General features: G+C 40.7%; 1 protein-coding gene across 21 annotated transcripts in view; it reads right to left on the bottom strand.

Moving 5' to 3' along the window:
• SVIL (supervillin) overlaps window positions 1-26,851 on the bottom strand; it is a 226,131-nt gene that overhangs the window by 102,852 nt on the left and 96,428 nt on the right. For all 21 annotated transcript variants that reach the window (XM_074984945.1, XM_074984944.1, XM_074984946.1 and 18 more), the window contains 2 exons: window positions 7,091-7,157; window positions 612-703 (listed from right to left, as the gene is read on the bottom strand). Coding sequence is in view for 16 of the 21 variants with exons in the window: in XM_074984934.1 (XP_074841035.1) it covers window positions 612-703; window positions 7,091-7,157 (159 nt within the window). In the remaining 5 variants the exon portion in view is untranslated. The remainder of the gene's footprint in view (window positions 1-611; window positions 704-7,090; window positions 7,158-26,851) is intronic.

The following is a 26,851-nucleotide window of genomic DNA, read 5'->3' as shown; positions in this document are numbered from 1 at the left end:
CCCTCATATATTAAAATAACTGCTTGCGGGGTTCTAGGCACAAAGGTTACCATCATGTGTTTATCAGGACTGTTCAAATGTCTGCAACAGCAGTTTGGGGAACACAGTCTCAGTCCTGTCTGAAGCCATAAGATCCTGTCAACAATGAGGTACACAATGTCCCGTGCAGCTTCTCTAGAACGTAAACTTAAAATTCACTGAGCATTTAAACAAGTGAACTCAGTGACTTGGCTTGCTAAAAGGTGATCAAAAACAAGCTGCAAATACAAGCAACAAAAGTTCTTTTGTAAATTTAAACAAGTGCTTTTTTCTGTACCAAGTATACATCTAACTCTACTAATAATCATATCATTTGGAAGTTTTGAATTTCAGTTTGTCTGACCTCTTGAAGTTAAGTTAACAAAACTGAATTCTACAGGCAATGATTTAGCAAAGGACTGAAATGAAAGAGCATTTAAATGTCTGTATTATTCTCCTCCTTTATTAATACAGCCTCCACCGGGAGATGAAAACTAATTTACAAGCCCCGTATGCCTATTATAAGTTTCAGTTGTGCCTTCCACTTCTGTATATTGTTACCTAATGCACGCACACACACTTACTTTACTTACCTTTCGGAAGCACTGCTAAAAGATTAGCATCAATATCCTTTGTGCTATTAGCAAGTTCTTCTTTATCCTCAAATGAAAATTCTTTCTGAAAACTGGAAAATAATATCTGGTTTACTGAGCTGTGAACACTTCAGCTACAGATGAAATTAAGCCAAGATATACAGAGATTTTTTTTTCTTGATACCCTAACACACAGACACAAAGAAGTGTATTTGCCATGATTTTAAGTAACACAAAAATGTGGCCAAGCTTCCATGAATGGGACAATTAAAGTAGTACAGGATACAGAAGCAAGTGCTATAATAGGTTAAACATAATATAAGTAGTACAGCTATAAACGAGTAAAGAAACCAAAGCCAGACTTAAATAAATTTGGGAGAGTCAGGAAAGTACAATAGCTGATTCTGCATTAAATTATTATTTGTATCTGAAATAGTCTTGGTGAAACCATTCTTTATAAAAAGCTTTAATATTAACATACAACACAGCATTGCAGGTTATATTTCTTCTTCTTAATATATTATATATTCCAAAAAGATCACCTTTGGTGATATTAACATGACATTTCTGACAACCCTCACTCCCCCTCCAAACATCTAACAGGACATTTAGAACAGCAGGTCTTTCAGTATCTTTTCTTAAAAAATAAGCTTAATTGTCCACTTACGAGAAAAGTATTTGAGGCTCAGAGCGTAGGATTATTCGAGATTTTCACATAAAATACAAGGTATCTTCAAATGGCACTCAGATCTCATAAGTTTAGTTAGGAAATGTCTGTTGGAAGGTTTGGAATATATGTGGGGTTACCAATTTGAATGGTCAAAGAAGAGGACACCCTGAGAGGGAGTGTCCCCATAGCAATATCTACCAATTCACGTTGTATTAACATATTATAGTATATACAATACCTTAATACAATGTAAATTGGTAGATATGGATACAATTTTGTTTTCTTTGTTTGAAAGTTCAAATATGGTAACCCGAGTATAAATACACTAAAAATGCTACAGTAGTACAGCTGTAATGTAGGTGCTTCCTACAGTGATGAAAGGGGTTCTTTTACCACTTTACAAACTCCACCTCTCTGAGAAGTGCCAGCTGGGTCAAAGGAATACCTAGAAGTGTGGCTTAATTACACTGCAGGTGGTCAAGCCACAGATGACTCAGAGAGGGAGGTCAGGAGAAGGTGAGGGGCTGGGCCTGGCTACTGCTGGGCTAAGGAAGTGGCCACTGGATGTCTGCATAAAAGGCAAAGTCTACCACAACGCCACAACTAGTCACCCTACAGATGAGGATGAACACTTACAATCACCTGTGGGAGGTTTTGATTGTAGATAAAAAACAATAAAACAATTTATAAACTCAGAATACAAAAGTGAAGCAGGCTTGCTGCATACTCAACCTCTGAATTCAGGTCTATCTGAAATAACATGTAAGAAAACACATGAGTCAGAAAATCTTTAGCCAGTTTGTTTAGGAAGGCAGTTTATACAATCCACAGTAAGGAAGTTTTCCAGGTTCTTAAGGTCACCACGGATGTGGAGTGGAGTTACTCTGATTAAAGTACAACAAATTAAATAGATGGCTATATTATTCCACAGTATTTACTTTATAACCACTAGTATGTATGATGGTCATAATTTGCCTCCCGTTCTGACCATCATAGATGACATAATTACACTATACACCTATGGTATCCTCATCATATATTTTCAACAATTAGTATATGGAGTACACAGTTGTTTCTTTGCTTGATTTGGTTTGAAGTCTAAAAAGTATTCTCTTACTCTGACTGGGTCATATGCTTTTGTTTACAGAAAGTGAGAAAAAACACTAAGCTCTGAAAATACTTATTAAAATGGACTGTCAAATAAGCATACATGAGGCTGTCAGTCATGAAATAATGTCATGGTCTGACAGTGAAAGTCACTAGAAATTACTGCTGTATGTACGCTGTCTGAACATGTTGTGTCAATGTTTAAAGAAAATGAATAGTAAGTCAAATGCCTTGATTACCATTCACTTACCGATAACAAAATTCTGTACCTCTGCATGTAGTAAAACAATTTAATAGCTCAAAAACATAACAGTGTCCATCAGTGTTCCCTGTAAGCTGAGGGCTTGGGCAGCTGCCCATGAGAGATTCAGCTGCCACCCAGCTGATCAGTAGAGCAACTGCCCATGCGTTTCTATTTGTGGTGCACATAAAAATTATTCTGCCCATGGAAGAAAAAAAGTAGAGGGAACATTGGTGGCCATCAGTGAATGGGATAATTCTGGCTTTATTACAGGATGCCAGAGGCTAAGAAAAGCTCACAACATATTTGTATGTGCTGCCATGGAGTATGTGGAATAGCATAATACTTTGAGTTTAATTCACTATAGACTCCCGACATAGGAAACCATTTAAGCACATTTCAGTTAAACATGTGCTTTCATCCCCTTTTGACTCAATGGGCATAAACCATTGCCTATACTCTCCCCTTTGAGTTTTCTGCTTTTCCTCAGGCCTGCTCAAGGCTTCAAGTTTTTTGTTGTTGTTTTAAAACTCTTCTGCATTGGCCATATGTGCTATAACCTGGTGTGGCAGCATGCCAGTTAGGTAGCTTCAGTTTGCATAAATAATTTCGAGACAGGTTTAATACTATGTTGCTGAGGGAGGTCCAGGAACACGTATCCCTTATTCATTATGCTGCCTTCTGACTAGTTCCAAAACCATTTACATAAATCAATACCCTATACTGCTTTACCAGACAGTACACCTGCACTATAGTCAAGGCAAAAACAGATTATTTTTGCTCTTTAAAATAAAATTTATCTGAAGAATGTGATATAAAGTGATACAGTTGTCCTGAAAAAAAGAGTTATGTAAGGCATTTAGGACTCATCACAATGTGAGGGGCCCCTTATTGAAACTCTGAGCATTTTATTAGTTGGCTCTCTCCCAATTCCAGCAGAAAGGAAAAGGTGAGAGGACTCAGTCCTGAGGTGGACAGATCCCAGGGCTAACTGCATGCCAGTCAGATGGACAGGGAGGCAAGTTAAAGACGACAAGAAAGAGGCCCAGGGTCTTCCATGCTGCTCACAGCTGCTGGCTGTGGAAGCCAGTGTGGGAAGGGGCCAGGGAAAGAGCAGCAGCCCAGAGCAGAACCAGGGAGAGGGCAGCAGCGGACTGAAGTGGAAGTACTGAGGCAAGTCTCCCACCCATGAAGCAGGGTCCTGTGTGCTGGTCCAGGGAGAGAGGAGAAGACAGCCTTTGGAAAAGAGCCTATCAGGAGAGCATTAAGGGCCAAGCCAGGGAAGGGGGAGGAGGCGGCAGGGGAAAAGGTGTCCCAATAGGAGGGCAGGTAGAGCAGATTCTGTCACACAGCCGAAGCCCAGGGTGGGGCAGTGCTGTACCAGTAGCGTCACAATAGCACATCCAGGGTCTGCTTTCTCAGAACTCCGCCCTATCTCCTGTTACTTAAGACCGGCCCTTATTTATACGTTGGTGACCCTGTAAGAGCTGCCCACAGAGACTAAGATGAATGTGAAGGACTCCTTCAGCTCAGTCCTCCCTGCATGGTGAGTTCTGCTCATACTTGGCTGGGAGAGAAGGTCAAGGTGAGCTGGTGCTGGGTGAAGTGAATCGGGGAGGGCATGGGAGGAGAAGGATCCTTTTGTTTCTTGGTTCATCTGGGGTACTGCATATAGAGCGAAAAATTCTATTACAGTGGGACAATCCTCCTTACAATAATATTAAATGCACGTTTATTGACAAACTCAACTGAATTGAAACAGTTACATTATGGTAACTAAAAATATGGCTTTAGTATTGCAAGTCATTAGAGGCAAAGGTTTTAAAACACTGGCAATTCATTTACTTCCTCACTGGATTTTCCCTTTTTGTGTGTGTGTGTGGGGGGGATATTTAGAGTTATCCTCCTTTGCTTCAATTAGTCATTACAACCACAAGGTTAACTGCTTCTGTTGTGTCAGGTAACCTGTGGTATAGATGTAATTTAGTATTTCAAATAAATAAATAAATAAATATATGGAGATGTACCTCTCTCATAGAATTGGAAGGGACCTTCAGAGGTCACTGCATGGAAGACACTGGGCCTCTTTCTTGTCTTCATTGACTCCAGTCCTCTGCCCTCACAGCAGGACCGACCACCAGCCTTGACAGATTTTTTTTTTTAAATCTATTTGTCCCAGATCCCTAAATGGCCCCCTCAAGAACCGAATTCGTAACCCTGGGTTTAGCAGGCCAATGCTCAAGGCACAGAGATATCTTCCTCTCATCTTTGAATTTCCCCTAGTACTCCCCCCATGCTAGCAATATTAATTCCCTTTCCAAAAGCTAAAAAATAATAAATAACGTAACATGATTAGGTGCTGATTCCGGGCAGCTGCACTAGAAACGCTGGGGATGGCTTACTTTGTTAAGCACTTCATTTTTTATTATTAAAATGATCTGGCACACATAGGATTTTTACTATTCACCTTTCTTGCATTTTTTGGCTGAAGTCAAACATGTTATTTTATCACCTTCTTCTTTGGCTTCTCCTCTGCAAAGCCATTGTTAGGTCTGGATTCTGTACAATATTCAGAGAAAAATGCATTCAACATTCCCAGCTGGAAGATGTCTTGTAACTACATTTCATGAAGAGTAATCTAGACCTTGGGGTGCCACAAGCTCCTGTTTATTTTCAGACATGATAAAAAACTTTGGAGTGTTTCCTCCAGTGAAGGTTTAATAAAAGAATAATCTTCAGGAATTCATTCACATGAATCATGTGAAATGGTGCCTGATACTGTTTCCTTGTCTCCATATTTCAGTTTATTCCCTTAAATGCAATCACTTTTTCCACTGCATTAGAATTTAACTGAACTAGCTGTACTGCTCTTTTCTGACAATTTTTGGGCAGGAAGTTGTTTTTCGACAACACGGATTAACATTTGAAAACTTCACCTGCCACTGTACCATGTAATGTTTGAGTAGCTGCTCCATTAACCTAGTTACATACCCAGAAGCAAGCAGCAATTTGGACTCAAATCCCATTGGCGATAGTGTTCAATCATTGCTTCCTACCATCTAAGGTATATTTCTTCAGGATTTAATACTAAACAGAAGTATATGACCATAAAAATAGGTTTGCCATCCTACAAATTGGGCATGAGCCCTTGTTTTTCATTCTCTTCTTATATCACTCTCTCTTCTTGTTCACTGAAAGGAAAAGATTTTGATGTCACAGTTAAGTAAGTCCCTCTCCTGTAAACGGTTCATTTTGATCTCTCTTCTGTCCCCCACTTTAAGGTTTTCCTAGCCCAGGTCAGGTTAAAAAAAAAAAAAAAAAATACAGCCCACAAGCCAAATCTGGCCCACCAACATGCCAGATGCGACATGTGGCCTAGTAGGGAGCCTGTGGAGGCCCCTCACCTGCCCAGTCCCTGAACACTGCTCAAAGCTGCTGGCTGTGAGGAACATGTGTTTCTCTGAGTACCACTGTGAGCCAGGGGAAGAGGTGTAGGAAAAAGATGTCTTGTGTGACGCCCCCAACCCCAACCTTGCAGTTCCCATTGGTTAGAAACCAGCCAATGGGAACTGAGAGATTGTGCAATTGGTGGGGGGCAGCACATGAAGCCTCTCCCTCCCCTCTTCCAGCACTCAGAGAAGTATGTGGTCCCTACAGTCAGCCGCTTTCAGCAGTGCATAGGGGCATGGGAAGGTACTCTACTGCTTCCCTCCCTCAACACCACAAAATCTCTGCACACATGCTTCTGCACCCATACCTCCTTCCAGTTCCCACCCCACTATCTCCTTGTCCAAGGTCACAACTCCACCAGGCTAGGTCACACCCAAAACTCCTGCTCCTCTACCCCAGGTCACAACCCCCTCCCAGTCCTTGCACCCTTTCCCACAACTCTCCTCTAGGCCAGAATCCTCTCCTGCACCCATACCCTCTCCCAGAACCTGCAGCCCCTCCCACACCCCAACTCCCTCCCAGACACCATACCCACTCCTCCACCCCAGTCCCAAGCTCCCTCCTGCACCCAACCTCCATCCCAGAACCAGCACCTCCTCCACTAATATCATTGAAGAGTGCAGCCCTTGACCAATTACAAATTCTTGCTGAGGCTCCTATCAAAAATTATTGCCCACCCCATGCTAGTCGCTTTTCCTTTTTTCACCTACAATATGAAAACATGAGATGGCATGGAACAAGAACATGAGAGAGGCAAGGGTGGCCGGGGGGGCAGGGGAGGGAGAGAGGGAGAAGTACTGTTGTACAAATGCTTACATAAAAAAGTTACACCAAGGTGCCTAACAGACATTTAGAGCTTGCAATACACAGTTCAGATCAATAACATTTTGTCCAATTGTTACAACACAAAGAATCATTTTCAAAAATGCCAGGAGCAACAGGGATTCACAGGGCTGTTACACATTATTTTCCTGTCAAGAAACTGGATAAAAAATTTTTGTAAGGTTTTACCTTAATGCTCTCCTTCTTTGGAGTAGTTTTGATGTTTTAAATCTGACTGAATCCTCTTTGTCAAAATCTATAAGAAAGGAAAGACACAGTAAGGAGAGAGTGTATTAATATGTAACACTTCAAAGACTTGGGATAATGTTACAGCCATTTATGTTAGAAACTGCAGTATCTTCGATTATATGGTTGAACGAATATATACAAATTCATGCCTAAAATGGTGACAATTTAAAAAGTCTTGAGAAAAAATGTACAGAGACCAGATATTCCAATAACTTTTTAATATAGATGGGGATAATTCGATATCCATTGTTCAAGTAGTTTAAACAAAGAGAGATTTGGCCAGGAGCCTCTAAATTCTAACTGACTGACTGCATCTTCCTTTGTGACCTTGGCCAACTTAAGCCAGGTCTACACTAGACATTAAAATGCACTGGGGATATGCAATTCTAGCTACGGTTACTGCATAGCTAGAATTGACTTATCTACAAGTCGACTTATCTAGACATCACAGAGGAAGATCGATGAGAGAAACTTTCCTGTTGACCTCCCTTACTCCTCACAATATTGAGGAATACTGGGGTTGACTGCTCTGAGTGGGCTGATCTGCTTAGTGAAGACATACCCTTAAGCTCATGCCTAAGTTTTCTTGACTTAATGGACATTTTACTTAATTTACCATTGAGTCTAAGGTTATTAAATTCTCTGCAGATGAGAAGTGTTGCATGGATTGAATCCTAGTTTTATTATAAAAACTGCAAATCCGCTGCAAAACCAGACATATCTGAATAAATGTTTCTGATGTTAGTGACCAACATGAGTAAAAGGTTCCCCTGATATCCATCAATAACCAGCAGTCTTCCAGAATAAACTAGAAATATATGTTGTGTCATTTCTATCCTTGGGTCTTGCTCACCATGGGAGTAAAGAGTTGTTAGATATAAGCATGTAAACAGGATTCTAACTGGCAGGGTTGTTCTAGCACAGAACCCCTAACACTGAAGAACCATACTGTGGACTAGGGAAGTAAGTAGTCAATAGCGGAATAAGGTTAGGAGACTGAGAAACATCCAGATTAGGGAACTGTGCCAGAAACCAGCTAACAGCAGATATTTAAACACAGATGAAGCTACCATGGATTGCTCTTAATGGGGAAAGTGCCTTTGGTCCCATCTGCACAGAAGTCAGATGCCTCAGGGGACCATGATACAGCACGGCTGTTCCTAGAGATAAGCGGGGGTTTTTTGCACCTTGCATTGTAGACTGCTACATGATGAATACTTTAACATTTTTTCAAGAAGATGGTTAAAAACTTATGTCTGTCTACCAAGATGGGTGTGTTGTAACCATGTTGAGGGACAACAGTTTTGCGAGCAGTACCTAATGTAGCTATTTAAAACCTAGATGGAGCCCTATGATATAAGCAAGGGTTATTGGCACAGCAATAATTTTTAATTAGATTTAATGTGGCTAGTTATCATTTCCAAAGGGTCTCATGTCTGTAGAACCTTAAAACATTTGATTACTCATTCTCTCTTCCCACATCTCAGATACACGTAGCTTTAAAAGGAGGCCAGGTGAATAGGACCATAAGAAGGGTCAAAAACATGCAAACCAATGACATTTTTCTAGAACAGTGTAATACACTGACATGATTTAGTATTTAAACCAAGCTTGTTAACAAGTAAACAACATTCTTCTAGTCTACACAGGCATTATCTTCATTTTCCCTGTTTTTTGTTGACTTAGTTTCCCTTTCCAACCAGCTACATGGAAAATAATGCTCATTCATCACACAGACATTTTCTAAGACCAGCTACAAAGTATTATAAGCAAAGATTTATGAAAGATTTACAAATTATATGAATAATTTAAAATATATTCTAAACATTTTCTAAAAAGGTCATATTTATCATACTGTAAAAACACAGAGGATAATAATCCTCCACAAAAAAAACACAAACGCAGCACGTTGGGTTAATCAAAACCAGGCATGCATAAAATTTACAGCCATTCTAATAGCATATAACCCATCTTATAGTTTTTGATATAAAAACAGCTGTCCACTATGAAAACCACATGTAGTCCATGGAAAAATTCCTCCCAACCACAGCCAAAAAAGGGAGGAGAGCAGCTTTCATCATCTGACATTAGAAGGCAGATGGGGCAGTGGTTCACAGAGGAGCATGATGAACTCTGGTACCCATGAAACACTTCTAACAAAAAGTTAACATTTTTAAATTTCTGTGCACTTTAAAGGGCAAATTCATCTGCTGCCAGAAAAGCCTGTTTCTGGTATGTAGCTATAGTGTCTTGTGTCCCCTTGCCTTGATTCATTCACACGATGAAGGCTTGTTAGCATGTAGTAAAGTAAGGTTTAGTCAATTGTGACAGTACATTAACAGTTAAATAAAACACTGAAAAAATGGCAAAAAATTCAGTTCCTTTCAGGGAACGTAAGTCCACAGAATAATTATTTTAATGTGACTATTTTGATGGGTCATCTAACAACATCATATAGTCTAGTATGCTAAAGAGAAACCACTGCTAATATAACAATACTATGTTTTCGCAGTCACAGGAAGATTGTAAACACACTTATAACCTTATCAGACATAATTTTAAGTAATTGTATTTACAATTCAGAGTATGTTTACACCAGTGTGAAATTATAAAGTTGTTTATGAGTTTAACCATTCAATATATTTGGACTCCAATCTATAAAAATATAGTGGTTAAAAACAAAAGCAATTAAAATATATGCAGTTTGAAGAATTAAATTAGGAAATCTGCATATTCCATTCCAGTGTTGTTCAATACATTTAAAGGCCTTACTTCAACTGCAAGCTAATCTAATTAGAAGATGCAGCTAATCGGATTTTTGAAAAGTGACCTTTGAGGAAATTATAAAATAGAATAGATCCCAAACGAAGTATCCATTACTAAAGCAGCATATGCTTCTATGCAATAAATAGTATGCATACACATTTTAAAAAAGCGGCAGGGGGTGGGGGAGGGGAAATCAATTGCATTCTTCACTATCCACTTTGAACTCTTACCTTGCTCCTCAGAATATTTAACATTTCCCAAATAGCTGGAGATCCAAGGATTTCTGAACATGGTTGCACAAACAAAGGATTCGGCAATGAAAAACTACAGTGGGAGCTAATTTTCTGTCAGCCACAGCCCTAGGCCCATCTAAGCAATACCGTGTAGAGATTTTTCATAGCACAGGACTGAAGCTGTCAAGCTATCGCGTCCCAGGGAGAACAGCAAATGAATAGCAATAGGCTGCAAAGTAGAGCAGCTCAAGCTCCGTAATCAGATTACAAGCAGAAATTAGGCACATGAATGCTAAACAAATTGGACAATGGTGATTGGGAGATTTATAATATTGCTAATTTAAAACTGCAGCCAAATCATAAGTTATATTCAATCCAGAAGATACAGTAGACACCCAATAATCTTTAAAGGAAAATATATTTATTTCCAAAAGAGGAGTAAATTCTTATCCTGAGTCAGGATAAAGTGCAAAGCATGCTCAAAACAAGGTAAAGCACGGCAACTGGGCTGTAAGAAAATTGACTTTTAATCATATCATTATGCTTAACATTTTGCCCATCCAATAGGCCAGAAAAGAATGTTTAAGCAGCCCAGATTTATGGGTAACATATGAACAAAATTACTGATGGGAGAAGGGGAGCCAAAAACAGATACCCGGACACTCATTTTAAATTTGAGACAGAATATGTAGAACTGCTAGACAATTTATTCAACCAGTACCTCACAGCTGCCACGTTTATTTTAAACTGGATTTTATAGGTTTTGGACTCACTAGGAAAAAGTGATTTCAGGATCTTTTATACTCCATTTTAAATTCTGGAAGGACTTCTCCAGAATGGTACACTAGCTCTGTTTTATGAAGCAGACCTGTTTGGTCATCTAAGAAGTAAAATGAAGTAACAAAAAGAACAAAGAGGTGTTAAAAATTAAGATGGCAGAGAAATTCACACACTTGACCCAAAACAGGCAAAGTATTGTATATCTAGTACACTCCTCCCCATGCCCCCACAAACCCACTGAAAATGATTAAATACCACTGGAAGACTAAAACAGCCAGCAGGCATGCTACACTACTGAATATTAGCTCATGGATGTTCCAGTATAGAGCCACTGACTATTCACAGCTTGTCTACCCTGGCTAGTTACTGCACTGAAGTTTTCTCACTCCGTGGTGTAAAGTCACCCCCTCATCCCACCTCCCACAGCACAGTAAGTTTTGGTGCTGTAAAGCGCCAGTGTAGACAGGTTCCTGGTGTTGTGGCTATACCCTCTCAAGGTGGCTTTTCTGTTCATACACTGCTGCCTTAAAGAGCTCCTATAAAACTACTGCTGCAGCAGTGGGTTAATCTCGAAGTGTTGACAAAGCCTTAGATGAGGAGTCAGCAACCTTTCTGAGGTGGAGAGTTGAAATTTGACCTCTGTGTATGTACCAAGTGCTGGTGATACTTTTTAAAATCACTTAATAGCCCTGCTTACAACAGCTTCATTAATAAATACATTAAGGTGCAGAGCTTGACTGTTTAGGTGGTGGTTGGTGGCATTTGCTGGTCTTTTGTTAATCCACAGGTGGTATGGCTTTGAGCAAGCTCCCGGCTGCATGGGAGAAGATAGATAAGGCTGAGCTCCCCCCTTGACTGCTGATTAAAAAAAAATCAGCTCACGTGCCACTCTTGGCACCTATGTCAGGGGTTGCTAACCCCTGCCTTAGACTAAGTTCCCTGGGGACAACAATATTCTAAGTTATGTACCAGTAGGGTGTCTTGCACAATGAGTCCTGATCCACGACTGGGGCATCTGGACACTTCCTCAACACAAAAATAGGGAAGATGCTATTTTAGATTTAATATTAGGAGAGCACTAATGCAAACTGCATGGGCCATTCAAAAGACAGAAACCACTAAGTTCAGCCAGTTTACCACGAAGCATCATGTATGCCTGCAGGGCAGTTTGAAGTGGTTTTTATTTTCTTTGGTGACTAGACAGAATAATCTCTGAGTCAGTTTGGGGGAAAACCCCTATTAAGTCTTCCAGTTTTGTTAACCAGCCTATAGTAGTCTGCAGTAGGTAGCGTACACAAGACAGGATCCGAGTTCCATGGCTGTACACAGCCAGACATCTCCAGGCTACCTGGGCTACTTGTTGAAACTTTTGGTGGAAGTGGAGAGAGGCAAGAAGGGAGGTTCTAGGCATTATCTTTAAGATGTACCCACCTTCTTTGTTATGGACCCAAATGCCTTGTCTCTATGAACTGAAGGCATCTTGCACTCCTTCACTCACCCCCTGGGACGTTAGCCAGCATCTTGCTTGTGGCAGAGATACAAGGTTCAGGAAAAGAAGTATATGTAGTCTTGGAAGGACATCAGCACTTCAAAATATCCCTCTATGAACTTTGTAATTTTAAATGAACTCTTACTCATGGTGTTCAAATGCTACTTATAGGATGTGTAAATAAGCCTGAGTTTCCAGAACAGCTGCCAATTCCACCATGAAAGCAGAACTTATGACAGACACTACTGTGGGTGGGACTTCCTCTCCTAGTATTCAGGGTTGACTGTTCAAGAATTCAGGGGGTAGCTCATGAGTGTAAAGATAACTCTTCTAGAGAGCTTAAGGTGACGGGAGGTGAGGGAGGTGAAGGGAACAGTAAACAGAATAGCCTTAGCTGGACTTTCTCCCCAGATGATCATTTGGTCTAGAACTCAGCATCAAGCTCTCTTCAGCTGAAACTGGAATTATTCACCAAGCTCTGTTTTGTGCAAGATAACCATGAATACACCCTTCCTGATCTTGGCACTGAATATGACTTCTAACACAGCATTCTGTTACCCTACATTACTGGATCTCTTCTGGCCCTTCAGAACTAGTTTTGTTGGAGGCAGAGAATTAAAATTCAATTATAATATGGTGCCCTGCAGTAGACTCTCGACTTACACGATTTTGACTTACGCATTTCTTTCAATAACATGAGTTGTAATCACGAGTGGCGGGGAGCTGTGAGCCAGGTGGCAAGTTTTCCTCTGCTTGAGGGAACCTGGAAACTGACCAGCGCTGCTTTGCTGATCAAGCTTTCTGGCTCCAGCGAGTGTCCCGGAGCCAGGCAGCAGCTTCACTGGTCAGTTTCCTGGTTCCCACAAGTGGTAGAGAGCAGGGAAAGTGACCAGTGCTGCTGTGCCTGGCTCCCAGCTGCCCACCACTGCCAAAAGCCAGGAAACTGACCAGTGCTGCTGTGCTGGGCTCTGGCTCTTTGCTGCTCATGGGAGCAGGGAGCCAGGTGCAGCTGAGACCAGGGGACCTGAAGGCAGCAGGGTTCCTCCCTCACCCAGTCCTGACTTATGCAAAATTTGACTTACACGTGGTTGCCCAGGAACGCAACCTACGCGTAAATCAGTAATCTACTGTACTTTAGTCTTCAAGAGTTTCTTCAACCTCTTCCATGGCAAAAACTATTTTTCTAAGGCCCATCGGGTCAGCACAGAGGCAAGATTGCTGTCACCAGCCCTGCGAGAAAGACATCAAACTGAGATTAAAAAACAACTTTTATACATGGCAGATGTATACATAGAAGATAATTGAAAGTTATTGGAACAGTTCTGTTTTCTACTGCATATCTGCTTAGAAACAGCTGCCTTTCCTTAGGATTATTTTTTTTTTCAGTGGAGAGGGAGCTGCGCAAAGATTTTGAGGTGGCTAGTCCATCTTTGAAATGATCTGGTCTCCAAGATCAGAAGCAGGTCGATCTCAGTGAGACAGTAAGGCTATTTTACAGATCTCCTACTAATTCCTTGACCATTCCATTCCTTCCCAATCCCCTGCCCAACATGTGAGCACAACTGGAAATGAAAATTGCTGTTAATGAACAAATTAGGTTAACCATACATTTGTAATCAAATCCAGACTGCCCATCAAAGATCCGTTAGCAGATGAAGATTGTTCTGCAACTTCCCTCAGGAAGTGGGGCAAAATGTCTCCTGTTTTGGGATGCTGGTCTGGTTGTTGGAAATGAAAGATGGAGCTCGCACTGCTTGCAAGCAGCTATTAATTTACAGACTATGGCCTTGTCCATGAGTCAGCCAGCTTCCTTTCCCCCCCACCCCCTACCGGGCCAAAAAAAAAAAAAGAAAAAGCCCATGATATTTAAAGAAACCATTACAATTTTGAGTTTGGGAGTTTTTTTCTCAAGTCTCTCTCCACAATTAGGAGGGCTAAATACTATACTGTAAAATTGCACCTGAGCTTGCGATGTAATCGCAGGACCCCATGGACTCTGGCCACAAGCAACAAGAACAAAACAAAACCAGCACAAATTTAGGACAAAGTTGGCATTTTTCCTAACATTTCTAGAACGAAAGGAAACACCCCTCCCCCAACCCCTATGCACCAAATTCAAGTATTTGTTCTGTGGTACATTAAACTGGAAATTATGACTCACATTATGCCCTTTCTATCTTTTAAATATAAGATATTGTGGGTTGATGACATCAGTGAGCTTCACATGCACACTCATTATCCCCACCCCCATTAAAAATTGCACTTGCCATTATACATTTTTCTTAGTGAAGGTAACTTATGCAGATTTCTAATCCAGGATAAAAATCTCCTGACACGAGATCATCCCCTGAATGGGGAGTATGTTTAATCTCTTCTCTTTCCTTTTATCACTTTAATTATTCTTGCAAGCAGATTCATGTTCTTTGGTTAACCCTGCTATTTTGGACAAGTCTTCAGGTAAACAGCCTTCTGCATTGTGGCACCTGCATCAGATAGTTTAAAACAGGTCATGTTTGAAGAGATCAAAACCAAAGCTAATGGTCATTAAAATGTCACTCTGAATATTAAGCTACTTGCTGTAAAGTGCCAGGTGTGTGGGGTAAGGACACAACCCACCCTTGCCTACTATATATTTCAGAGTGTTTGCCTGTGCACCTGTTTGTTCTGAATGGTAAGAGCTGGGACAACCAAATTCAGTATACAGCTGCCTCTTCTCATAACTTAAAGCAAGTTAAGGGTTTGATTGTGGTAGGGAGAAGGAGGGAGGGGCCCGAAACTCCCCCACCCCCAGATTTATTGTCTGCTGTACCCCTTACTGTTGGGGAGAGAGGGAAAAGTGCAGTTTGCTGAGTTCCTCATTCTGGCTACTGAGGACAGGAAAGCTGTGCCATCACAGGGACAGGAAAGAGAAGAGCAAGAGGTTGGGGGTAAGGAAGATCTCAGGGCCAGGGGTTGGGATATGTGGGGAGGAGCAAGAGGAGAGCAGAAGGTGGGTTGGGCGGGGCACTCTCAGGGATGGGAACTGGGTGTGTACAGGAGATGGTTGGGGAAATGAGTAGGAGCTCAGAGCAGGCGGCATGGTTCAGAAGACAGGCTGGGGTGAGGGCGGGGGTTCAGGGCAGGGGTCCTGTGTATGTGGATGGGGTCAAGAGAGGCTGGGGTGTAGATTAAGAAATACATTTAAATAAGAACATGTACATCTTTCTTTCATTTGCCAAACAAATGATCACTACTTGCTTAGGGACCTGAGCAAGGTGAGCTAACTTTGCTGATTTTATTTGCACACTCTCTCTCTTGGGGTAAAGCAGCAATACTTTGTATACACGTCCAATCACCTTGTTATCATTTGCAGTACTGTTTCAAAAAGCATTTTTCCTCACTGAACAAAAGAAGGGTCATTTCTTCAAAGAGGCACCAATTTTTAGGAGAGTTGTTGAAAGGATTATCAATTGCCTGCCAAGAGCACTTTCAATTCTAAGAAAGATGGAGGAGTGCAGAAAATTATTCCAGCATTCACATAATGAATGTCAATATTCATGAGACTATAAACTAAGCCAAGTATCAGAGGAGTAGCCGTATTGCTTTTGAGAGGATACAGAGTAACAAGAAGTCCTGTGGCACCTTATTGACTAACAGATATTTTGGAGCATAAGCTTTCATGACCAAAGATACACTTCCTCAGATGCAAGTCTGACGAAGCAGGTTCTTGCCCATGAAAGCCAATGCTCCAAAATATCTGTTAGTCAATAAGGTGCCACAGGACTTCTCGTTGTTTATGTTAAGCCAGTAGCAAGACATAAGATGCTCACTTTAAAAAAAAAAAAGTCAGTCTTACACATTAATTTAAAGTTCCGGGTCCTATCAGAGAAGCCCATTTCCTCATCTCATGGACCTAGTATAGCATATGGGGACATCAGTAAGAGACAGAACTGACCCAGATAAATCAGATTTAACCTAAATACTCCTGAATCTATAGTCTAGCTTCAGAGGTCACACACAATTAATAATTCTAATCATGTTTTAAAAACACAGGAACTGTATCAATACACGGAAAAAAATCTATTTAAGTTCTACTACTACAGTCTTTTCTGTGCTAGTGTTAGGCCTCTTATTCTAGTAGTGTGCAATAATCTTTCCCAGACCCTTCTTTTTGTTCAACAGTCCCAGGAAAATAATTTCCTGTTTACTTTCTCAAAGTCTGCTGAATAGTTGGAACTAATTTTTTTTTAACTTATGTACACACTTTGAAATTGAACACACTGAAATGTGCATTATAGACTAATTTACATGTGCAATGGGTACTCTTTCACTCAGTTAGGAGGACCTAGCGCTGCTTGTAAACAGAGCAATCAATATTTAGGATAGTCCTAATAGGATACCGAGATTCTGTTACACCAACAATCTTTTTAACCTTCTGAAAGCCAATAGGGACAAATATCCAGGAATTTGCAGTGTCTAGACACCATCTTTGGATTCCCTCTGTGAGTGAATAAAAATCAGAAGTCTGTATGCAGTGTGATGGTCTCAGGATATGATAGAGACAAGGTGGATGAGGTAATATTCTTTTATTGGGCCAACTTCTGTTAGTGAGAGTGCCGGCATGACTTAGTCCAATAAAAGATATTAGTTCATCTACGTTTTTTCTCTAATCAGAAGCCTGAGGCTTTTTAAAGCAAAGATGGCTTGTAGAGAGACTGAAATAAGTGACATGTAATAGTTGCTAACTCATTACAATATCTAATTCCTGCAATCCATTTCATTAACAACCTTGGCAAGAAATCTTCATATTTGATATGCATAATATTAAAATATTAAAAATAGAAGATAAATTCTTGCGCAGTTTTGAATACCAGTAGCTCAAGAAGCATGAAGTCAAAATTAGGTTAAAGACACATCCACATGACAAATCACCAGTGGCTGAAATGGATTAAAAACACATTTCTCCTGTTACAGTATACAAACCTGAGACATTTGGGAACCATAGTTTTGCTTTGTCCATGAAATTCCAGACTGCTATTTATGGCTGTGGTTCACAATAAAAGTGTTTGTGCTTTCTTGTTTTGTTCAAGCAGGTTAAGTAATTTACAGCTACCTCAAATCCAAAATCCTCCCCCTCCTCCTCTAAACTGCTACGCTCAGAGACGCACTCAATCCCCTGTCAAAGAATGCTTGTGCAGGCAGGTCTGTCATGCTTAGCCATGGCACTTCAGATACATTTGTTTTCCCCCCTGCTCGCTCAACAAGAAGTGTCACCTCTCACTTAATTCTGAAGCGAACTGGGTCTATTCTCCAGATTTAGGGTTTAATATTTAATTACAGAAGAAGTCACGTGATGACTTCTCTAGTGACAGAACACGGACTTGCCCCAAAAGTATTCAGAAGCATTGTTCGCAAAAGCCCCGCCACCTTGATAGGCTTTATTAGAGAGAGAGTGTCAAAACTCTTCCCTAGAAATACTTTCCTCCACACCTCCCCATACCTATATTCTCTTCAGCCTCCTCCCATCTACAAGATGATCCACCAGAGCAATATTCCTTCTATTTTGTACATCCATGTGCAGAATACATTGAGTTATGTGCACCATCAATAGAAACACACGCTGCCAGCTGTGGGCACTCTGCTAACCAGCTGGGCAGCAGCTAAATCTTTTGGGTGGCTGCCCAACCAACCACCAGGCTTCCAGTTAAACTCTACCTAGTTTGCGTGGCAGACAAATGGACAATGGCCCTGCACAGCTAAGCCAGAACAAAGAGCTCAGTTAGACTCCTCCATAGTACAAGAGTGTATTCTAACGTAAAGATCAGTTCTCCTTCAAACACACACATAAGCCCATTCAATATTAGTCTGGCTGCAAAAAAAGCCTTTCTAACAAAGATTTGATTTCTAAAGGGCCGCAGCACTGCACTCATTTCACAGGCTATACCATGCTGGTTACTTAGATATAGGATGCTAATTTTCAAGCTTTGAGATGAGGCAGATACTAAATCACAAGGGTGCCCATGAAGGAGGCTTGTGCGGCACCTCAGGAAATGGTTAAATACTGCCTCACTGATTAGGAGGGCCCACAGCAAGTTTAAATAGTGCACATGCCTCAGTGCCCATGAAAGTTATACTGCACATGGATGGAAAAAATTCCCACACGGATGGAAAAAGATTGGAGGGAACATTGCCCATGACACTATAAAAAGTTACAATATTTAAACAAAACGTTAAACATTAAATGCTATTTTTCTTAGTGCTGATTCACACTACATTTTGGTCTTTCTGTAGGCTGTCACATTGTTAGGGTGTCATCGCAGGAGTTTCCAGCATGACAACCGTCTAGAATGAAGGCCCAAGGACAGCTCAGTTAATGTTCTGATAAGTTACTGCTTATTCATGGTGACAAGTGCATTGCAGTCTGATTTTATACTGCACAGCTCTGGGGAAATTAACTATATGAAAGGGAACTGATCAGCAGTGACCAGAGGGGAGCTTCCACGAGTGACCTGGATTCAATGGCTGAAAGTACGATCACTCCTCTTATTACCCTTTCGTGCAGCCTGCAAACACCACCAGATAGTCAAGAGAGGAACTAGAATCCACCAGTGACAAGAGGGGAGGAAGGGAGTGGGGTATAGTTGCACCAGTGTCTCAGCGAACACAATGCACCAGGGTCTCATACCTCTCTGAGCGAACCACAGCAAGCAAGTTATAGGTTGAGATTGACTTGTATTAGCAGAGCTAAGTAGGGAAGCTCCTGGCTGAACTACACTTGGTGGAGTGTATGGACAGGGAATAACACTTGCAAATATATGCATATTTTATTTATGAGACTTCTTTGGGGTTAAAGCCAATCATTGCAATAGGTACTTCAAATAATTCAGTACTATCCAACTCATGGAAGACTGGTTCTGATATTCCCTCTTTCACACACAATAAATTCACCCTCTCAAATAGCAAACAGTCTTCTGAGAAGGGAAACAAAACTTCATGCCTGCTCTGCTAAAAGAATGTTACTTGAGGAAAAACCATCCCAAATAACTTTCCTAAAACTCTTATCTCTGCTCATATGATATGCAGACAGCAAAGTATTTGATGTGACAGGCTCTACAAAGAAATATATTTCATAAAGCTCAGGCAAGATCGTCAAACTGGATGGTGAGCTAATGCACTTTTTTTTTTTTTTTTTTTTTAAAAAAGCGTTCACTGTGCAGGTGAAGGGCAATACCGAAGTCCCCTTTTCTAAAACATGCTGTTTCAGAGAGCTTCACATCCACTTTAGCCTAGTTTGCAACACCTGCAAAATTAAGTTCTCTTATAAGCACTGAACTGGAAAGCTATTTTTTAGTCTTTAAAGTGCTACATGACTGCTTTTTTGTTTCCATTTCATCACAGTGATTATCTGTACGATAGTACTGGACCACATCTCAGGTCTAGGCTATATCGAATGCTAAGCCAAATGCTCAGTTAGTTGCTGTGCAACATATTCTGTGCCCAGACACGGTCCTCAGCTGCTTACCTAATAAGGCAACATGCAAGTTGACTGGCTGGCTTATAGGTCATCAAGTGTTTACCTTTCAAGCTTACAGCATGCAAGCAACAGACAAGCTACCTTTTGGCAGACAGAGGGTGCTCAGCTATCCCTTGTCAACAGCTGTAAAAAAAAAAAAGCTTCACTGCCACTATATTAACCCAGCAACAGGAAATCTTCAGATTACTGTTGTGTAGGAGACTAGTTCATATGATGCAATGAAAATGCTGAACCTCATCTGCAGAGGCTGGAACATACTGCATTTGCCATTTCATCTCACTAGCAGTTTACAGCTTTGTTAATTTAGTTTACCAACCTGAACATAAGGTCCTAGATTAAAGTACAATTATTTTTTATTCAACACATTTCAGCACCATTTGCTATGTCAAAGTTAAATCAATTCCCAAACACACACATTTGCTGCTTGCTTAAAAATGGACCAGCACATCAGTTACAAAGAGCTGTTTGCTAAACCTTCCAGTTAGCAGGGCACCGAAAATGTCTGATTACGTATTGTCTCCTTACCTAGAGGAAAATAGAAACATTCATTTGAAACACTTTGTAATTTTGCTAATCTTCGGTACCAAGAGACTTCTGTTGTACAAAGGTACTGAAAAATTCTGCAGAAGGTCGTTCATCCCACATTTATCATTTGCTAGTTCTTTAGAAGCTCATTGCTCCTGCTCTTAGCCACAAAAGTTCTCAGGCAGATCGCAACAAAATTTTCACATGCTAAACTGTCATAAGATCATGTTTGCTAAAGATGCATCTGAGGATGTGTCTTCACTACACCAGTAATCAACCCAGCAGGGCTCAATCCATGGGGCTGTGGTTTAGCACATCATTAAAGATGCAATAAATCAATCTCTGAGCCCATTTGCCTTGAAACGGGTACTCCAGGGAAATAAGAGGAGGAGCCAGCATTGACGGAAGAGCAGCCTCCCATCAACCATACCATGTGGAATACACCACATGGAATACACTGCGGTAGGTAGGTTGACTTCAGCTACATAATTTGTGTAGATGAAGTAGACCAATGGTAAAAAGGTACGTACAGACAAGGCCCGAGAAATAAGCAGCAAGATTCTTGCCTATGCTTGCAGCACAGGTGAAAACAAGGGGCTGAGTGGGAGAACAGGGCAGTGCACATCTCAGTCTAGGTATAGCAGAAGGGAGCTCCCTCTTCTGGTATGGTGCGGTGAGCGCACACCCTCACATGTTGCAATTGGCTCTCTCACCGATAGTTTAAGTGCAATTCCAACATCGGAGGCACTATCATTCTTCTTCTACAACCCTGTCTTCCTCTGAAGGCACGATTCATCAACTAGCTTCTTTCCAAAGGACTGAAGCCTCCCACTTTTCAGCAGAGATACTGATAGTGAGGGAAGGAAAGATTAAAAGAAAACTAGAGGTGGTCAGGTCACTAGACAGCAGCAAAAAGATGCTGACAGCTTGAAAATATCTCCTCACTTTTTGGAGCTGGGCACTTCTTTTGTTGGTTTGAAAGAGTGAAAAATACTGACACAGCAAAAATCAAAGTAACAGCAACATGGGACCTTCACCGTCAGAAAATCTTTAGTCCACAATGATGAAATAAAGCTGTGTTTGGGAACCAAATCTGCCACCATCCGGGGGTTGGGGACTACAACATCTGGGCAGTGACATTTGGAAAAAAAAAACTTACAGTTAAAGAGTACTAGTGTATATGACTGAGCTGCTCTTATAAACAGAATGTGCTAAAAATATGGTAGGGAATTGTGAGTTGGTAAACTTAGCTTCTGTCATCATTTGCTGTCCAAGCTGTGCCAGTGTTAACAGCAGATCTTGGCTCAAATCTGATTATTAATTTCTGTTAAAAATGTTATTTTCCCACCAAACAATGCTATTTTTCCCCAATTCAAAACAAGGAAGTTTCTCTAAAATGTATTTTAGTTCAGCTGTATGATGATGGGTGACTATTAAGAATGGCACTTTACTCAGCACATCTTCTCCATGCATGCATGTATGTATTCACGGTCCAATTTGCTCTATCTGAACAAGCATATTCCTACTGTTTTGACCTATATGCAGCAAACAATGAAGCAGCAGTGAGTTGTAGTCTATTGCATACTGCAAATTGATAGAATTATTGCTAAGGTTTAAATCAGTAGTAGAAGCAGTAAACCACCTGAAGGCAATACAATTTCTGAATATAACAGAGCGCAGTTTGAACATCACCTGTAACACTTCTAATCTGAGCTACAAAAAACTTTTAATGCACGAAATGATTTGCAAGACTCTTCTCCCTTCCTCCCAGTAAAATCTGAATTTAAGCAGGAGCAAAAGTGACTGCTGTCTTGGTGGTAGAGAATGCATAACTGCATCCCTCATTTTCTGTCACTCAGATTTCTGAACTGATCACAATTTGAGGGTGAAGTCTTCCAGAGATGTACTAGCGTGAAAGGACTTTTGTGGATGGTTTCATAAAGAGCTAATTTTTAAGCATAGTGGAGGAAAAAAACAAAAAAACAAAAAACCAAACCACATTTCCACACTTTCTTTGTTGCGCCCTTATTTTAAACAGTCAGAGAGCGCAAAAGAGGGCTGTGGCAAGTTGTGGTAGGAAATCATCCTCACTAAAAAGCAAAGCTCTTTGTTTGTGGTGATTTTGCTCTGAGTTATTTCTATGTGTTCTGAAAGTTTTTGTACTTAACCAGCGTGGTGGCATTTCACTACAAAATCCTATTTGGCAAACCTACAGAGGTGAGTTAGCTGTACAGGGAGAAGGCTGGCTCAGCAGTTTTCCACCAGTTTATGGGCTGCAAGTTGAGAACTTCAACTTCCCCCTCACGCATCCCCCTCACAAAAAACCTACCCATAGTTCCCTATGCCAGGAGCTCTTTAAGGACTTCTTTGTGGCTCCCAATGCTACAACTGAAAAGTAAAAACCCTCTCCTGATGATTTTTGATACTTCAGTGAACATCTAAAAGTAAATCATAAACAACTCATAGCTAAATAGCAAACTATATGTGATCTCGAAAGGTTGGATAACTCCTCCGTTAATATGTTCACCGTGCATTGTGGGATATGTGTGTGTGTGCGCTGTTATAGAAGGTATGGTTTCAGGTTATTTATTCAGGACCATCTTGTATTCACATGCATTATTGAGTTTTTTTACCAAATTCAAAAAAAAATGGTTCTTTTTGCTCTTCTGGTTGCTGACTTTTGCCCTGTATCCAGAAACCAGGAGCTGGCTGGCCAGACTGCAGGATCCTACCATGCACAGGAGATGGCAGCAGGACCTAAACCTATTGAGCAGGGCCAAGCAGCAGCCAACAGTCAGACCCCAACCCCTCTACACAGGGATGGACAACTGGGAATGAGCATACGACATGTGTATAGGCAGCCAGGATTCGAGGAGGACGACGAGGCACAGAGCCTCACCTTAAACTTGCAGCATCCTATCAAACCCCTACTTCCTGGCTCCCCCCACCCATCCACACTACCAACAGATCAACTCTCCTGCCCTCTTACTGCATTCACCAGCACTAGGGCAGGCTGCCGGATGCTGTCTCCCCTGCAGCCAACCCCTGCCTCCTGAAAGACTAGAGGAGCATTTTTTTTAGAACACACAGATAGGCCACAGCTGTGCGCCAACTGGGTTGCCTGCAGCCCATGGGTTGAGAACTGCAGCACTTTGGTAGGGGCACCTAAGGACTGAGAAAAGGCTCAAGTGTATCTTGTAGGGTTAGAGAGAATTGAGAGGGCACCTGTTGAGCTGTGCAAAGACATGCATGAGTCAAGTCATGAGGAGTCCCCTGCATATAGGGGATGCTGGGCCTGTTCTGAAATCCAAATATTCAAATGTATATATATTAGTGGTAGAAAATGTCATATCTTACAGTATAATGCATTACTGTCTACCTCAGATAGTCCATGAAACTCACCCACATGAAGAATGGACTAACTGTTCTTACACAGCAGATTACTTACTGCCTACCACCACTTACCACAGATAAGTCTACCACCACAGAGCGATAACGGAAGTAGGCTTGTATACAGGCCCACTTATATTTGCAGCTAAATTTGCTTCAAAGTTTACTAGTTCATCCTATGAATAGCAGCAAAAGAATGCTGTGTTGGGAGAAGACGTGCAGTGTGGATGGGTGTTGACATTTCTCAGGAAAGTTGGGTCTCTAATTAAGACAGAAGGAAAGATTCCAAGATTTCTCGTTAGTCTTACAGTGCCATCCAGAGATACCAGTTCGGGAAGAGACCCCGGTTGCATTGGTAATGGATAAACGGCTTGCAAGAGACAGATTTTGCAATCCATGTTCTTAATTCAAATATGTAATAATTAACGTTTGCTTAAAGCCGAAGAAAAAAAAGGATATTCTCATAATAGTCTATGATCATACAATTAAAGATAGCTAAAGTTAATTATACAGTGCAGTAAACTCCAGGTGAGCCTTGGGTGTGTTGCTATATATTTTGAAGGGTGCAGAGAGTGATAAAACCCACTGTAGTCATTAAGGGCATGTTCACAGAATAACTAGACACTTGTATCCAGCCACAGGCAGATGATGGGCTTGCCAGGGTCAGGCTGCAGGGCTGTTTGACTGCTATGTAAACTTCCCGGGTCATTTTGGAGCCCAAGCTCTGGGACCCTCCTGCCTCACAGGGCTTTAGTTCCAAGGCTCTAGCCTGAGCCCAGATGTCTATACGGGAATGGAACAGCTCCACAGCCTGAGCCCTGTGAGCCTGAGTCAGACATTGGCATGGACCAAAGACAGGTGTCTAAGTTGCTCTGCAGGCATATCCTAAGATACTTCTGGCTCTTGCTGTAACGTGCTCTCTTCTCCATCTGCCACCTCAATTCCTGCTGCATTTGCAAGCCCTCTACCACCCCTCCATCACACTGGAGGATTCTTCTCTCCACAACAGGAGTGAATTTTAAAAAAAAAAGAAAAAAAAAAAAACAAAATAACCTCTGACTTTAATAAATCTAAATTTTTTTAAAAACAATTTTTAAAATAGAAATTTTAAACAGTATTTGAAATGTTGACAACCTACAGTAAGGCTTAAAGTTACTATACTCCAGAAAAAGCATTTATATTAAGGAACATGCTTGCTGCCAAGTTATGAAGAAACAAGCCATTTGAACTGGCGAAAACCCCGGTAAGCATGAGAACCAGAATTTGGGTACATGAGCACAATACAACTGCTATTTTGAAACAGCGGTTGACTTATTTCAAAATAGGTAAGCCTCATTCCACAAGGAACAGTGCCTATTTCAAAATAGCTATTTTGACATAGGGGCTGTATAGACATGAAATATAGTCTATTTTGAAATAAGCCATAGTGTGTCCAATGGCGCTATTTTGAAATAGGCTCTATTGCGTGTAGACGCTATTTCAAAATAGCTTATTTTGGAATAAAGCTGCTGTGTAGACATTCCCTTTGACAACAACAGTAACCTCTCCTGCAGATGCAGTGAGAATATTTTCTTTTATATTTCAATAGCTCTTTTCAACACCACTTCATTCAAACAATGAGAAACCAGCTGGAAGCTGAAGAAGCAGAAATACTTTTGTTCCTCTACCAATCTATGAATAAAAACTAGGTGAGTGATCAAGATCTACTTCTTTTAAAATCTTTAAGGACAAATCAGTTTAATACACCATCTACAGGTTTAAATCAGACTTCAATGTAAAATGCATTTTGTTAGATAAAGCAGCACTAAATGTTCTAGATATTAATATAAATATTTGAAAATGTTTTGCGCAACTTTACTGATTTTTGTGTGTGTTTGAGTTTTATTTTAATTGGAAAAATTAAATGGATTAATTAAAATTAATTAAATTTGAAATGGAAATTTAAAATTCAGTTAATCTGAGAAAGACAAAAAAAACTAAAAATTAGCATGTCTAGATGTAAATTAAGCAACATAACAGATTAAAATAAACCTGAGATTGTTTTCTGCTAACAAGAGAATATGGTATATGCATTCATGTTTAAAGATGCTCATTACCAAGCAATGAAAAAAACACAAAAAAACCCCCAACATTTCTTTAGAAAAAGGACCAAAAAGCCAAGAGACAAAACAAAGATTAAAATGGATTTAAAAATCAAGGTTTCCTGCCTGATAAGTTAAATCACAATTAAACTTATTGATTTATATTGACCCATCCTGCTCCAGAGACACAAATGCTCAGCTCCAGGAAAGACGCAGAGGCACAGAGCTCCAAGGGACTGTAGAGGAGATTTCACCATCTCTGGAAGCAGCACTGGAATGGAGCAGAATGCCCTGGTAGGTAAGCAGATGATGCTGTAAGAATTTTCTGCCTCGTATCCCCAGTGCTAACTACACAATCCTTTGCAGATAAAAAGGGATGATGGGATACAGAAGCTCACAGGACAATGAGTTGAGGTACAGACTCGGAAAAGTTGAGAAGCGGGGATATTAAAAACCACAAGCATTGCAGATATTTAAAATATGCAATTCCTAACTCTTGGAATCTTAAATCCCTTAAAATGTGCATCTTGTAAGTAGATGCGAGATGTGAGTACAACAGATAGAAAACCTTACATACTATATCTATTAAAAAGGCTGCAATAAGAACTGTGGTACTATCAAGTGTCACATTGGAAGGGCCTCTGGAAAGATTTAAGATTCTTAATGCATGTGAGAACAGCTTTCACTCCAATTGTGGTCCCAATCTAAATGCTGTTAGCGAATATTCTTTCAATGCCAACTATAACTGGGGCTTCCTAAACCAATTAAGACATGGTGCCCACAGCAAAGATTTTATTATTCCAGTCAGACAGCTCCAAATGTCAGATAAGGCTGGATAAATAAGTGGAAAGAGCAGAAAAAGATTTGCAATAACAGAGCTTCTCTAGATAAAGTCCAAATGAAAAGGTTGCTGCAAAAGCACAC

Source organism: Carettochelys insculpta, chromosome 2, assembly GCF_033958435.1.
Source record: "Carettochelys insculpta isolate YL-2023 chromosome 2, ASM3395843v1, whole genome shotgun sequence".
Classification (NCBI taxonomy): Eukaryota; Metazoa; Chordata; order Testudines; family Carettochelyidae; genus Carettochelys; species Carettochelys insculpta.
The sequence above is the reverse complement of the archived record's forward strand: the minus strand, read 5'-3'. Positions and strand labels throughout refer to the sequence as shown.